This window comes from Plutella xylostella, chromosome 13 (genome assembly GCF_932276165.1).
Source record: "Plutella xylostella chromosome 13, ilPluXylo3.1, whole genome shotgun sequence".
In the NCBI taxonomy this organism is placed as follows: domain Eukaryota; kingdom Metazoa; phylum Arthropoda; class Insecta; order Lepidoptera; family Plutellidae; genus Plutella; species Plutella xylostella.
Genome location: NC_063993.1, coordinates 9,813,529 through 9,830,029, shown reverse-complemented (window position 1 = coordinate 9,830,029; position 16,501 = coordinate 9,813,529). Strand labels below are relative to the sequence as shown.

General features: G+C 40.4%; 1 protein-coding gene across 1 annotated transcript; it reads right to left on the bottom strand.

Moving 5' to 3' along the window:
• Window positions 1-277: 277 nt before the first annotated feature.
• LOC105384719 lies at window positions 278-16,501 on the bottom strand. Its single transcript, XM_048625202.1, has 7 exons — window positions 16,305-16,501; window positions 13,109-13,201; window positions 11,288-12,481; window positions 5,794-5,973; window positions 4,836-4,875; window positions 2,510-4,383; window positions 278-1,814 (listed from the first exon to the last, which is right to left on the bottom strand). Exons 1-7 carry the CDS (start codon window positions 16,395-16,397, stop codon window positions 1,209-1,211), a joined length of 4,080 nt encoding a protein of 1,359 aa, XP_048481159.1. The 5' UTR covers window positions 16,398-16,501; the 3' UTR covers window positions 278-1,208.

The window sequence follows — 16,501 nt, the reverse complement described above, 5'->3', positions numbered from 1 at the left end:
GTATAAACTGTGATAATTTTAGTTTAAATTGGTTTTAACCATTTCGTCAGCGGAGTTAAAATAATGTACAAATTCCTTAATAAGGCTGAGTAATTCTAACTAGAATTCTGTAAGTTCCATGTATGTTGTTATTATTGTGTAAAATACACTTAAATGTCTATAATTTTTTTTATTCTAATGCCTACCATGACTGTCCTACCTATGCTATGTTCTATCCCCCATATATTAGTTTATACATATGTAGGTACTTATACTAAAGGTAAGTAGAAAAAATATATTTTCATACTTCAAAAAGTATATTAAAATAATCAAACGTTCATTACAATACATAAAAGTAGTTAAAGTAAAATTAATTGATCTTAAAAACTAACATGTTATTTATCATTTATAAATCAGGGTTACAGGTACATTTCGGATTTTATCAAAATTTAGTTCTTCCATAATATTTTCAGATAGGGAATAAAGCTCAGTAGGAAAGGTAATGCCTTGATTAGAATACACTTTAATGCTGCTACTTCACTATTCGCATTTGCGTATTTGCCAAAACTTCCATTTGCTATGTTTACCAAATAGTTAACTTATATGCAAATACGGCAATAAGTTTTGGAAAATACGAATAGCCAAGTTAGATAGCAGCATAATGTTGTCTGTAAGCGTACACGTAGCTACATACCTCCCACCACTATCAAAAAGATAAATGGGGCAGCAAGCCATTTTTTCAATATCAATCAAATCATAAAAAATATTCAGCCTTAACATAACCTAACCTAACCTATGTAAAAGTAACATCAAGTCATCATCCAAGTACCTAATAAATTCACACAGATGACATTGTGATTGGCTCAAAGTTAGTTTCACTCTATCACAGTTAGTACTTGATCTTGTACATACAGCAAACATATAGAAGCTTAATTCTTTTTAAGAATACATCATTTAATTTTCTCATTTTGAGAGGCACTCTGGCGCAGCATACCTTTAATTCATTAACACATTGGAAAACACATGATTTACAACTTATTATGATTTATTGCAAGCAAAATATCATTGCTAAATTAGTGATTTACAGAATTATTCAAGGTAACATAAATATAAAAACTATTACACTTATCAATGGCAATAGGCCTTGTCCCTATTACATTGGCGGGCAGTAACGTAGCACTGGTGAAAAGTTGCTCTACCTAACCCGCAAGTTAGTGCATTCAATTCATTCACATTATTAGCCTGACAGCCCTACGTAACTCTTCATTTTCAGATTCACTCGACGCCTCCTGTTTCACTTTATCCATATCAATACTCAATCTATCATCATCCGAGTCCACTTGCGCCTCCACGCCACCCGTCTGTTTTACCTCCGTGGGCTGCGCCTCGTGAACACGCGTCACATGAATATAATACTCCGCTTTCTGCTTGAAAATCTCCTCACAAAACGGACACTTGATATAAAATAGCGGCCCAGGAGGCATAGCAACATTTTGTATGACTGCATTGCGACGCAACAGCGACCTGTTGTTCGTTTTTGCCGGTATCACCAACGCCTTTTTGTGTGCTTGGTTGAGATGTTGTTTGTATAGTCTTTGTAGTCGGAACTTTTCTGGGCAATACTCGCAGTTGAACTGGCGCTTGGTCTCGCCGTGCACCGCGAACTCGTGGTCCCACTTCTCCTTGATGCTCGGGTATCGTTCGCCGCAGATCCCGCACGCATAGCTCTTGGAGCCCGTCACGTGTTTCAATTTCATGTGTTTCTTGAGTTCGTTGGCGAACGAGAACGATCTATCGCAGAGTTTGCACTTCTGCGGGGCTTGGCGCGCGTGCCGCTGTGGGGAAACGATCACGATTAGTTAGAAAGTGATTTTAGGAATGACAATAATTATTAGTGCAGTATTTTTAAAAGACTTATAAACATAATTTTCTGATAAATAATGGGCCAGCATAGATCTGACCCGTTTTGTGTGTAGATGAACACTGACAGACTGGTGGTTGGTAACCATAAAATATAACATTAAAAAAAACTGGAAACCATCTAATTATTTACCAGAGAAAGAATTGCCAGAAAGTAATTATGAAAATAGCTCTAGGAAATTGATTCTTAAAATGTATAAATAAATGATGTTTGAAATAAAAAAGCGCCTTATATTTACCTTGTAATGAAGGCACGCGAATGTTTTTGATGTTAGGTGTTAGAAGAGAAAATGAGTACAGATTTGCCAATCATGATTTTTATTTTTACTTCCTGAATTAATTCAGAGAAATTCAAAGTCATTTAGTAACAATTTACGAACAAAAAACAAATAAAATATAAACAAAAAAACAAAATATTAGGGAAAGAAATAAATGGGATACTTGGCTTGATATAATATAGAAATAATCAACAATATGATTGCAAGTACGGGCAGATAGATAGGAATGTGCCCAACAGATCAACATTCTAAACATTCTGACTGCCATTGTTTTGCTGGTGTAAGTGATTAAATAGTGATGTGCGTGAGTGTATCTGTTGTGAAGAACATACCTCGATGTGTTTGATGAGCATTTCCTTGCTCCTGTACTTGCGACTGCACATGTCACAGTGCATCGTCTGCAGCCCATGTATCTTCTTATGTTTGGCGAAATTGCTCGAATCGCCAAAACTTTTCGTGCACATTTCACACTTGTATATCGGCAGCTTGCCGTGGCCCCGCATGTGCAACTTGTACAGGTGAGACTTCTTATATTTAGCATTGCATATTTGACACGCGAGAGCCTTTCCGTTTTTCGGCCAATTCGCCCTCGCATCCTTCAACATGTGCTCTATAATATGCCTTTTGAGATCGTAATTTCTCATGAAAAACTTCTCACAGACTATGCAGAACTTTTCATTCATAGTTCCCGTAATCGACTGGAGCAAATTAATGAGTAGAGTCATCACATCCGGTAGAAGGTCGACCCCCGGTTGATGGTCCCCCGGGTACGCTTTCAAGCCATCATCCTCCTCCTCTTCTTCATTTTCTTCTGGCTCCGCTGTAGCGGCTTTAACTGGCTTTTTAACCTCTCCAAAGACCAGATGAGTCTCCCAGTGCGACCAGAAGTATTCCTTATCCACGACGCCGCCACACTTGTTGCAACTGAACGTCAGTTTGGAGTCCGAGTCGTCCTCGTGGTGTATTGTGTAGACGGGGACGTAGTTCCTCCTGACATGGACTAGGACATGCATGCGCAGTTTGCTCATAGTGTCCATGGGCTGGTGGCAGTCCGGGCAGGACAGCTTGGGGTTCCCGTGGACGGCCGTGTGGTTGAGATACAGCTTGAGCTCCATGAAGGTGGCCCCGCACTTGGAGCAGGTCAGCACCAGCGGCTCGACCGGCACGCGCGGGTATCGCTTCGGCTGCGACTTCGTGGGGCTGTCGTCGCTCTCGTAGTAGATCTCGGGCTTGATCTCCATCGTTGTGATCTCGGAGTTGTTCTGTATGAAGTCGTCTATAGACTCGGCGGTGTCGTCGTACTCGAGTTCTTGTAAGATTATCCTCTCTTCTTCTAGGTCTACGGGTTCGGCTTTGATTCTTATGGTTTCGGGTTCTTGGGGTTTGGTAGTCTTGGTGTATCTAAATTTTTCGGATGGCTGGAATACGTTGGATAATCCTGTGTCTTGTTCTACTTCGGATTTTAAATTTACTAAAAATTCTTCTGAAGGCATTTGTTCGTCTATTTCCATTTCAATTAGTTCTGTTTTTACCTTAGCTAATTCAAAAGGTACAGCACTTTCATCGCTTTCCTGTTTCACAGTGATTTTTTCAGTCTCAACTTGACTTGTGCTTTTTTCTTCCGTCTCACTATCTTTTGAAACGATATTTTCAATTACTTCCATAGGTACTTTTTCATCTCTATTTTTAAATGCATCAACATTTGCACTATCTGTTTCAATATTTTCCTCCTTGATCTGGACTTTAAAATAATCGTGGTCTGTTTCTGGTTTAGCAATTACAATACTGCTCTCTTCATTAACACTGTCATCAATGTCTTTGTCAGGTGTATTAGTTTTAGCTCTGTCTTGACCATCCGTGGCTTCAGATATTAATTCATGTTTTCTTTTCTTCAACTTCTTCACTAATTCAGATATGCCTGGTATGTGGATCGTAACTTTCGGCACTTCTGTATTTTTAGCTTTCAGTTTAAGCATAGATTTCCAGACATCATTTCTGTCTTTGTCAACATTATCGGTGGGAACAGAGTTTTCCTTTTTAATTTTGTTCAGCTTCCTGACTAGTTCGGTGATGCCTCGTACACGTGTGTTGCTGTCAGCGTCATCATCGTCCGCTACGAGCGACGTCATGGCTTCGGGGAACAGACTTGGGATGAAGCTCCACGGAGCCGGGTATTCACTATCGCTCAGTATCTCCACAGGGCTATCTGGAAAACATCAGGTGTCGTTTTTAAAATGATTGAAAAACGAAATGCATTTAAGAAGCGTCTACGTAATTTGGTTTGTCGAGGGCACATGCTGGTAGAAATGAAACATCCAGTAGGTACATGAGATGTGTAATTAGATAAAAAATATGATTATGTTAGTAAATATATATATTGTAGAAACTGCCACTTTATTTTGGTCCATAATGTTAAAATAACGAGGGAGTATGGCTCACTCTCGGGAATATCCCTCAGCCATATTTGCTTGATCTCCGTGTTTGGTAGACCGGTAGGAGTTTAGGGTATTGACAGTATACAATACGCTGTTGTCCATTCTACAGCCAATTTGTGTCAAGATATTCTACCTTTCATTCATTAGTCATACACCCTGAGCGTCGTTGTATATAAGGTATAACTTTAAATATAAATTGTAATAAATAAAATATGTAACTTACTTAAATCTTTAATCACAACTCTCTTCCATGGGACAAGACTCTGTAACAAAAAATATATATTTATAAACTACCATATTATTAGACTAACCAATAGAATAGTACGCATCCTACGACAGAGAACGGTTTCGAACCCCGCCCGTTCCACTTGTATAAGCTATGTGCAGCAACTAACACCCTCACAACGAATAGAACATAAATTTTTATTACATTCATCATTTATTCACTCTTGTATTAAATTTATGGTGTTAATTTCGAGCATTTCAACAACATAAAGCATTTTCTATATCCCATTCCACGGGGAAACACATCTGACAGAACCCTTATTATATTCAAATAAGGATAGTTTTTGTTTGTATCAGATGTCTTTGCCGGTGGAATGGGATTAATTATACCTTACACGTACACGTGTTCCACCAATCACAGCGCCGCGCCGTATTTATAGTGAATCGCGAAATAGTCGCTTTTATCTTCCTCGACAACGAACCCGTCTAAGCTGCAGCTTATAAACACAACCAACAACAACTCACCTTGTAATACCTCGGCTTCATACTCTTGTGGGCCTGGTTTATGTGTTCGAACAGTACCTCGCGGTCGAGGTAGGTGTGGCGGCAGCGCGGGCAGCTGTACCACCAGTCACAGCTTCGTGAGTCGCCATACAGTGACGTTTATCCACCTCACATCAAACCCGTGCAGCCGCAGCTTACAAACACAACCAACAACAACTCACCTTATAAAATGTCCTCCTAGCCGAATTTCGACCACGGCGGCCAATCTCAATTAAGATCAGCCATCTACGCAGGAGTAGATTATAGTGCCCAAGTGTGTGCGCAGTACACAGAAGCACTCTCTGTTCCATCACTCTCATAGCCCAATGGGACGGATTGACCGACACGACTGGAGAGAGCTAGGCGCAGGACCGACTGCTTTACATGCCGACAGCATGGATCGTTTCACTCACCTTATAATACCTCGGCTTCATACTCTTGTGCGCCTGGTTTATATGCTCGAACAGCACCTCGCGGTCGAGGTATGTGTGGCGGCAGCGCGGGCAGCTGTACGCGGGCAGCGCGCCGCCGTCGTGCCGCAGCGCCCGGTGTTCCGCGAGCATGCACGAGCGCGGCAGGAACACGCCGCATAGCTGTGGGTTAGTGGAGTTTGGAATTAGGGTCTCAGCAAATAAAAGCTTAAAGCCCGTCACATACTTAGCTATAATATATATTAATATACCGTACTGTAATATATATTACAGCAAGCTACCACACACTGAGAAATATATATTTTGCCCTCATTATTTGATGGTCGTCCTAGTGATTGATTTTCAAAATTCTTTATTATCAATAAGTATAATGGTAACAAAACAGTACAACTAAAATATTATACTATTTTATGACATTGTGGTTTACACACTTAATTAGGCTGCAGACACCTTTGTAAGTTTACAAATTATTTGACTTAATGCTATTTACATCGATAAGTATTTTAGTAACAGAGTAGGAATGTACTAACTCGACAACAGTATTTTAAATGCGTACGATCTCATTAGTGTTGAAGACCATTTTTTGCCGGAGATGACATGATTACACTAATTACTTATAAACTAAGTAAATGACACACAAAACAGCTACATTACATAGCGTAAAGATAGCTTTTTAAGCTATTTAAGATGTGAATTCCTACGCATTCTTACAGCGCATCGCGGGTAGTGTACACAATATTTTGCGATACACACAGCGGCGGCGTGCGGCGAGCGTGAGTCACCGGCCGGCCAGTCCAGTCGCCGCGTAGTGATGGGGTAAGCGGTAGGTACCGTACGTGTCGATGTAAGGTAGCTCGTTGATATTGGTTTTGCCTATTGATGAAACCAGACTATTTGTGTGACAAGAATTGCTATCATAAAATTTACGTGTTAATCTTAATATGAATTCCCGCAATAAAGGCAACTTGATTTTAATATGTAAGTTACGAAGGTTGGTGTAGAAGGGCGTATTAAATGCAATTTTAACGGCTTTGTTTTGGATGACTTGAAGGGCATCATAGTTTGTGCTACAAGTACTGCTCCAGACAGGTGCAGCATAGGAGAGGCAAGGGCGTACTAATGTTTTGTAAATGCGAAGTTTGCTAGTGGCACTTAGGTTGCTTCGACGGTTCAAGATTGGGCTGAGGGAGTTCATAGCGGTCACTCCTTTGTTTCTTATTGTGGAACAATGTTTCGTCCAGTTCAGTCTCTTGTCAAGTGTAACGCCTAGATAACGCACTGATTTACTCCATGGAATAGTATGGTCACCAATTTTAAGCAGTTTAGCAGGCTCTTGCCGCTGACGAGAGAATATAATTGCTTCCGTTTTGGCTTCATTCAGCTTAAGTTTCCAACGAGTGAAATATTCACTAAGACTATCTAAAGATAGCTGAAGGCGATCAACGATTAGTCCAGTGTCTTTGGCTGACGTGAACGAGGCTGTGTCATCCGCAAAGCACGCTAGGCTAGTACGAGTTTGGATCGGAATGTCATTTACATACAGCAAAAACAGATATGGTCCTAAGATTGAGCCCTGTGGTATTCCTGCTGGAACCAATCTGGGAGTGGATTTTGTGTTATCACCAATAGAGACTGAGAACTCACGATTTATAAGGTAAGATTTTATCAATTTTACCAGTCCTAAAGGGATGTCACACTGGATTAGTTTATGAATCAGGCCGTCATGCCAGACAGTGTCAAATGCCTTTTCAATATCTAGCAGTATCATACCAGTTGATTGTTTTAGGTTTAAATTATGGCTTATATGTTCAGCGACTCTGGCAAGCTGTTGGGTAGTAGAATGACATCCTCTAAATCCAAACTGCTCGTTTTTTAAAAGATGCTTCGTTACTTGCATTAGTCTTGAGTAAATGATGGACTCAAATAACTTTCCGAGCGCCGGTAACAAGCTAATGGGACGGTAGCTACTAGGGGTTTTTTCATCCTTACCAGGCTTTTTGATGGCTATTACCTTAGCGAACTTCCAGACCTTAGGGAAATAGTTTAAGCATAGGCAACCATTGAATATCTTTGTCAAGTATACAACAGCTTTTTGTGACAAATTTTTAAGCAGAGCATTGTGGATATTATCGTCACCAGGAGACTTGCGTCGCTTGAGGTTGCGGAGGCACTTCCAAATATGTTTGGGTCTCGTTGGTAGCTCTAATTCTGTCTCGTTAAATGAGTCAAGTTTAGCAATAGACTGTTCAACCTTAGCCAGGACCTTGTCGTCTGTCCAGGACAGGGTAAGATTCATATTCGCGTAAAATGAATCCGCTAACATTTCAGATTGTTCCGACACAGTTGAGGCTACAGTTCCATCTGGGGATATCAGCGAGGGAATAACTGTAGGCTTTGACCGCAGAGATTTTGCTATGCGCCATATGTCAGAGCTAGGATTATCAACCTTGGCTAACTTGTTGTTCCAGATTCTATCATAATGTTTACGAATACTGTGTTGGATTTCAGTGTTGAGAACATTTATACGAGCACGAGTACGTCTTTTAGCATTGAGATCAAGTAAGTAGAGGTCCTTACGCCGAAGATTGTTCTTTTCCCTGATAAGTTTTTTGATATATCGGGGAAGTTTATACTCCTGATAATCATTTTTGACCCCAAGAGGGACACATATGTCTCTCGCCTTCATAATGGTTTGATGGAAAAACAGAATAGCCTCGTCAATTTCAGATTCAGTTTTGAATACCTTAGATGTTAACGTTAAATTTTCGTCAATGAAAGCTCGATATCTAGCCCAGTCGGCCACGTCGTACCTGAAGAAAGGTTTGGGTGGTTTAAGGCAGGGTGAGCCTCCGATGGTAAAGAAAATCGGCAAGTGATTAGATGACAAAGCAGAGACAGCAGAGATGTTGCTCAATTTGTTTATGTTTAGAGCAAGTGCAAGGTTAGGATTGGTTGGAGTATGGTTAGCACGATAGTGCGTCAGGGTTGGTGAGCTTGAAGCATGAATAACATAATCATGATTAAGCATATGTAAAAAGAGCATCCTACCGTGTGCATTGTTAGTTCCTTTGATCCAGTGATCGTGATTTGCGTTGAAGTCGCCAACTAATAAGACTCGAGGACCTAGGCCAAATAGTTTATTTAAATCATTGGCAAGTAATGGAAGGTTTGGTGACTGATATATAGATACAATAATATGCTCTATCCCTGATAAAATTATTTTGATAGCAATAGCTTCTATGTTTTCTATCTTGGGTATGTCTACAACCGAATGATGGATGTTGTCTTTAATAAGAATAGCTACGCCTTGCCCACGACCATTCGTATGCTTATCTTGCCTATAAAATGCAAAACCGGGGAAATTTAGCTGTGTTTTTAGAGATAGTCTGGTTTCGCACAATGAGATTACATCGGCACGTAGGGTACTCACCGCTAGGTCCATTAGCTCATGTCGTTTGCTCCGCACTCCATCGGCGTTCCATGAAAGTATTCTTAGCTCTTGTGGTTCAAACATACTGACCAAGATGGGTAAGCACCAGTATGACCTTATCTACCATTGAGGTACAAGTTGTGAATTCATTTTTCAGGTTTCTAATGATCCTGAGTATGTTAAGCATTTCATCAGTCGCTGCGTCATTATCCTGTATCAGTGATTTTTGTTGCGGTAATGGTGCTTCTCCAGCCGCGACGTTAGCCCAGGATCTTATGTGGTCGACGGTCTTAAAGTTTCTTACAGGGTGGGAATTGGACTTGGCTTCAGCACGTTTCTGCTCAATTCGTTTAACGTAGGCAAGACGAACACTGCATTGACGATAGTTGGCGGGATGGTTTTCGTTGCAATTAACACATTTGGCAGGTTCAGTACGATCCTTCTTCAAACATTCGCCAGCCGCGTGAAAATCGACACATTTCACACAGCGTATAGGCATGTTACAGTTTCTAGAGGAGTGGCCGAAGCCCTGGCATCTGAAGCATTGGGTACCCAATGAACGGTTCGGCTTATATTTAGCCATAGTTATCACGCAATTTAGCAGGTATTTGATCTGGCGAAACTTATTAAAGTCGGCCTCTGCGGGGAGTTGTATGAGAAATGGTGGGCAAGGTGACTTCCCTGGTCTGGATGATTTTAACATTGTAACCTTGGCTCCATTAAAACCGAGAATTGCCAATTCTCCAGCTATTTCGTTTTCTACGAATGCCGGTAAGCCGCGTATCACGATTTTGGGGGTCTTCTCATCTTTGCGAGAGTACGTCACGTATGATGCGTTCTCGTTTCGAAGACCTTCTTTAACTGATTGATGTGCTTCTGTAGAATAGCACTTTACAGCAACTTTATTCATTCCACGATACTGGAGGTGAAATTTCTGGGTGTAACGTGATATCAAGGTTCTGATAGTCTCATGTGTCCAGTCTTGTTTGATTTCCAATACTATCGGTGGTATGTGTCCTGGTTTCTTCACAGGAATTGAAGCTTCTTGAAAAGGTTTTGAAGCGGGATCATCTTCAACATCAGTGGGCAGGTTTCTGTAGCGATTTGCGGTACTGAGGCTTGGGTCCGGCTTGTTTCGATTTTTACCGTGTGGAAGTGCTGTTCTCTTGGGGATGCGCCAGGAGTCCACTTGTTCATCAGCTGGTCTTTTTGAGTTCAGACTTGAGTTGGACAAAGATCTTGTTAGAAACTTATCCATTTTTTATCGATATTGGAACTATCGACAGCTTATCAAATGGATGTTGTCCCATCACTAGCAACGGCGGTAAATAAACGAGTTGCAGAGAGTAGTAAGCGTACGAGCGCTCGCGCTGGGCACTAAACGGTCGTCCTAGTGTTCGGATGTATATTACGGTTTCGCTTGGTGACGTCACAGAAATATATATTATAGCTGAGTGTGCGGTCACTGCGAAAATGTATAGAATATATATATTGTAATATGCCTAGCTATAAAAATATGAATATATATTATAGCTAAAAGTCTGTGACGGACTTAACGTAAAGGGATCACCAATATTTCTTCTGACAACCAGGTCTTTGCGTTTGCGAGCTCGCATTCTACTGGTTGACAGAACAAAAAGAGGCGATCCTAATGTTCTGCTCCTGAAGGTGTTCTATCGTCAAGATGCTTGTGCTCGGACACGATCGTTACCGACTTATTTAGGTCATTGTAATGAACAAGGTAGAGGGAAAAAGACGGGTGGTGGGCAGAGGGAGGGAGTGGTGGCTCCGCAACATAAGAGAATGGACGGGAGAGGCTAGCGTAGAACAGCTTATATCGCTTGGCGAAGAAAAGAGAGAAGTATGCAGAACTGACCGCCAACCACCAGTAGTGGAGGGGCACTAGAAGATGGTACATTTAGTATGCTGTTTTAGACTAGTTACATGCTAAGTAAACCCTCACTTATATATCTTCTACAGGTCACTTTTACAGTCGCTTTTAGCCTAGAGTAGAGAATCTCTTTTAAAAAAAAACAGATTTCTTACCTCGCAGCGTTGCCCGAACTGGGTCGCCATTCTGTGCACTCTCAGAAACAGCTCGTTCTGGAACGTGAGCTCGCAGTCCTTGCAGGCCACGCAGTCTTTGCGCAGCGGGCAGTGGTGGCTGGCGCGCTTGCCGCAGTAGCGCGCCAGGCAGCCGCACTGCGTCAGCCGCTGCAGCAGGAACTCGTCCGAGCGTACAGTATGCCGCTCCATCTGGTGCAGCCGCAGCTCCCCCGGCTTCTTCGTTGTGTACTTGCACACGCAGCACACTAGCGGCAACGACGCCCCCAGATTACACACCGCTCTGTGCTCCTCTATAAGGCTCTCCATCAGTAACTGTCCACAACCGCATGTAAATCTAGCTTCGGTTGTCCTCCGGATCGCTAGGGCTTCGTAAACGCAGTCCCCGTTCACCACTGGCCCGACCTGCAGCGGGTCCACTTTAATAGGATTCTGATGCTTATCCAATGCGGCTTGGCTTTCGAATCCTTCTCTGCACATAAGGCACTTCATTAGCCGTGCAAAGTTGGCGGAGTAGAGAGGGAAGTTCTCTTGTGTTTCTTTTTGGTGCGGTAGTTTCGCCTTCACATAGAACAGGTTGCTTTGGAGGATTCTTTCAACTGCGAAAACTGTATTTTCATGTCCATAATAAGCCAGCAAATGCTCGATGAATGGCCGCAGATGCTCGAAGCTTTTGGAACAAACATAGCATTTGTAATAATGGATCTTGAGTGGTTGATACGTCCAACATTCATTTTTACCAACAGCGCCCACGGCGGTCGTTATGAAATCGAGATACATTCTTCGTTTGATGTCGTCTTCATCTTCATCTTTGTTCTCCTCGACGGCCGTGAGCACGAGCTGGCGCGTGGTGACCTGCGGTATCACTCGGTAGGTGGAAACCTTTTTGTGCTTAAAGAAGTGTTGTTTGAAACTAAGCTGCACGTCGAAGTATCTTGAGCATGTGTCACAGTAGTAGAGGACTTCGTTTCTCTTCTTGCAGACTTGGAAGGTGTGGATGGCGACGTGGCAGTCAGCGATGAGTCTCTCTAGCTTGATGCACCAGAACTGCACCAGCGAGGTGGAGACGTTGGGGTGGTTCTCCCTGAAGTGGTCGAGAGGATGTGTGTCCTCGGCACTGACAGGTGTTTCCGGGGGAGGGGCGTCGTCGCCCGCGCGGCCCGCCGTCGCCTCCTCCTGAAATCATAGGATAGGGTTGTAGATACGTACATAAAACCACTTAAGTAAGTCTTGGATATACAGAAATACATATAAGTAAACTAAAAACTCTTAACAATGATTTAATGATTGAAAATGGAGACTACAAACAACCGATTTTGTTAAAACTTATTAGAAGATATAAAAAAAAAAAAAAACACGCACTCACGCCTTGTACCAATGTACTCCCTTGCGGGGTAGGCAGAGGTGCATTGCTGCACCCACTTTTCGCCAGAGTGTTATGTTAGTCCCAATGTAATAGGGGGCGGGCCTATTGCCATTTTACGGGCACATCCAAGACCCGAGAACAAATATCTGTGTTTAAACAAATATCTGCCCCAGCCGGGAATCGAACCCGGGACCATCGGCTCAGTAGTCAGGGTCACTAACCACTACGCCATTCGGTCGACCTATTAGAAGATATTAAAGTACTTAAATGATATTTTCTCCATTCCTCTATTTTAAAACTTATGTGGCAGATATTCACACACATGTATAAGACTCTTTTAACTAAACTTACATATCAGAAAATGTATAAGGTTTCAACAAGAGAAAAACTGCCTACAAGGATATTACAGTGAGTATAAAAGTAAGTAATAACTGTACCTCAAGCTTTTTGCACCAGTCATCGTCATCATCATCTCCGGACTCCACCTTCACATCCACTTCAAAGGCCACTGCTGCTGCCGTCTTCTGGGCCTGGAAACAAACGGAATGATCTTATGTTATTTACTTAACTCCTTTTAATGTTAACGGGGACAGGCAGGTAGTCCCTGGGAGTTCAGTAACAAATCTGTCTGGCTTGTCCTATCATCAAGAAGGCCAGTTCTGATGTTTGCCAATGACATACTATGCCATGTATGCATCTATGTATAAATATATAGAGAGGGTACATAATAAGCATAAGCTTTTACTACTAGACTACCCACAAAGTGTAACTATAAAAAAAAATTACTCTACATTGGTAGAGTACATTGGTAGAGTAATATTTTTTGGTTTACACCAGTTGAGTGTCAAACTCACTACGCAAACTAAAGTAATACTACACACACAGTTTCTTCCATCTATTCTATTCTATTCTCTGATAGGGGGTGTGAATACCTATAGTATTAGTTATATATCTCTTTATAACTATTTCCCCTATCTTTGATTATATTATGTATGTATGTCTTTAAGTATTTATTATTAAACATGAATGTTTACTACAGCATTTTGTACACCTTCCTCATGTATTGTTTAAGTCTCTCCTCCACCTAGGGTTTCGTTCCCGCTTTCCCGGGAATTCCCGTTCCCGGGAATTCCCGGGAAATTTGTCCTTCCCGAAACCGGGAAAAAAATAGCATTCCCGGGAATTCCCGGGTTCGATTTTTTATCGATTTTATGCTATATTTTCGTATTTATCTATCTGTTTCTCCTACCTTAGACCAAAAAAAATATCGGCAGGTTAGTCGTCTACGATCAGAAACTCGGTTTTGTTGTAAATTATTGGAAAATCATATTATGTGTTATTGTTTTCGCGCAGCTGCATTGCAAAGATAAATGACTCATCTACATCACTTTGTTTCACCTCTTCCTGATTCAATATTTTCATCTTTATTTATCTGTTGGTCCTCCCACCTACCTAAAACCAAACAATTGATCGGCTTTTACATATGTGACCAAAGAGTATGTAAAAGCTAACACTAGTGTGACACCTGTCATATTTTTTTTATGTCCGCGTTTATTTTTTATAAAATTACTAACGCATAGAAAAAAACAAAATAAGAAGTAGGTTGAGTGATAAATCGTTGGATGAATTAATTTTTCTAAAACATTACCTCAAGTGTAATTAATTTTCTATTTTAATTATATGTTATAATAATATTATCCCATCAAAAACAATAGTTGTCAAAAAAACCAAGTCTCGTAACTCAGTTGTTCTACGGTAAAAAGTTGTGAGATCCATGTAATACCAAGTCTTATCCACGCACGCATCTCAATCTTAAAAATCTTTAATGTTTTATATAAATATATTGACTCGGCCATCGCATGGAAACACGTGTTAGTTAAATTATTTAGTGTGCCACCAAATATTTTAGTTTTTCCTTGATTCTTACACCTAACACTACTTATATTCCAAATTTGAAGCTTCTAGGTCTGCTAGAAGTGCCTTAGAATTTTATCGGTGAGTGAGTGAGTGAGTGAGTGAGTCAGTGACAAAATAAAGAAACTTTGACTTGTTATAATTCTTAAACTACTGTTAAAAATTTAATGAAATTTGAAATATACCGTGTCTTTACAATGCCTGCATGGTTAGTGAAAATTCAGTCTTCTAGTTTTATCCACAAAGAAGTTACAGGGGGTCGAAAATGGCCTTGTAATTGTTTAATTTACAATTAAGAAAAACAAATGATTTGGCATGTAAAACAAATCATTTTATGTAATTTTCATTGTTAATTTATCTGACTGTTGCTTTTTTCTACCTATACGAGTGATAAAAGTATATTTGATTTAATTGTAATAGTTTTAATAGACTTTTAATACACGAAAATAGCAAAACCAAGCATTTAAAATAAATTCCCGTTTCCCGGGAATTCCCGGGAAATCTTCAAAATAATTCCCGTTTCCCGGGAACGGAAAAAGGTCGGGAAAAACGAAACCCTACCTCCACCCAAAGGTTGCCTGGAAGAGATTGCTTTTAGTGATAAGGCCTATTGCGTTGTATCCACTGTATTATAAATTGTTATTTGTGTCCTGTTAAGTCAATAAAGTAGTATTCTATTCTAACTCATTCTATACCTGCACCTGGTTCTCTCGAATGGAACCATTGTGTATATCCTAAAGGTCTAAAATGCCACCATGCTGGTCAGCTACAGGTTGGTGGGTTTACATATATCTACACTCTACACATGTTATATCATGATATGCAGGTTTCCTTACTATGGTTTCCTTCACCATAAGAGTGGTCATACTTTAAATTCTAAAGAACTTATGGGTACACATGCACCAGGATTCAAACCCTCTGTCGTGAAAAGCAGGCTCTTACTCAACTGAGCTATTACCATTAGCATCTGTATTATAGAGTGGTCTTTGCTGCAGAAGCTTATTTCATCTGAATCCGCCACACAGTAGTAGATGAAAGGGAAACTGGCAATAACTTGGAGGACGTCCATTCTGATAATTCAATTTTTATTTATGAGATCCAAGCTCAGCTTCTTACTTGTTGTGATATGTATATATTGTTTTCTATTCTCAAGGTAATTTCTGCATACAAGTAGCCATCTATGAGTTATTCTACTGCAAGAAATACCTATTACTAGCTATAAAATTTAATTGAATCTTAAATGTAGTTTTTGTGGAAGCTAACAACCTTTGCCTTTTTAATATTAGTAGGATCAACATTTAGCATTTTAGAAGGCATTTTAATTTAATCAATTGAAGAAGCTTTGACAAGTTTCATAATAACATTAATTAAAGTATCTTATCAACAAAATACTAGAAACTATTCTAGGTATCTCCACTTGCTAGTGCAAAACTGAATCGGTGAGAGGTTGGTGATTGGATTTAATAACAAATAGAAAGTCAGCGACATTTTCTGTAACATAAAAATAATGCTACGACTATTTCTAACCTCATTGATCACCTACAAAAAAAAAGTACCATCCACCGTCATAGTTGGAAGATAAATATTATGATACCCACATTTATGTACCCGATGTAAACATGATAAATAACGCGGTAAAGTATAAAGAAAATAATGTCAATTGACTACAACTCGTAACAAGTTTGTAAGTACCTTCTGTTTCTGAAAAATGCTTCCTACCTGCACAACCTCGATTCCGTCATTCTCCACTTCCACAAAAGTTCGGGGCACCAACTTAGATTTTCTTGATCTCTTTTTATCACTTGAAGACATTATTACTGATTTTGAGCGTAACAAAACGTTAATCTTCCCTTTATTATTATTTTATTGGCATCTTAAAATTCGTTACCTACACATATTTTGCGTACCGTAGCGGA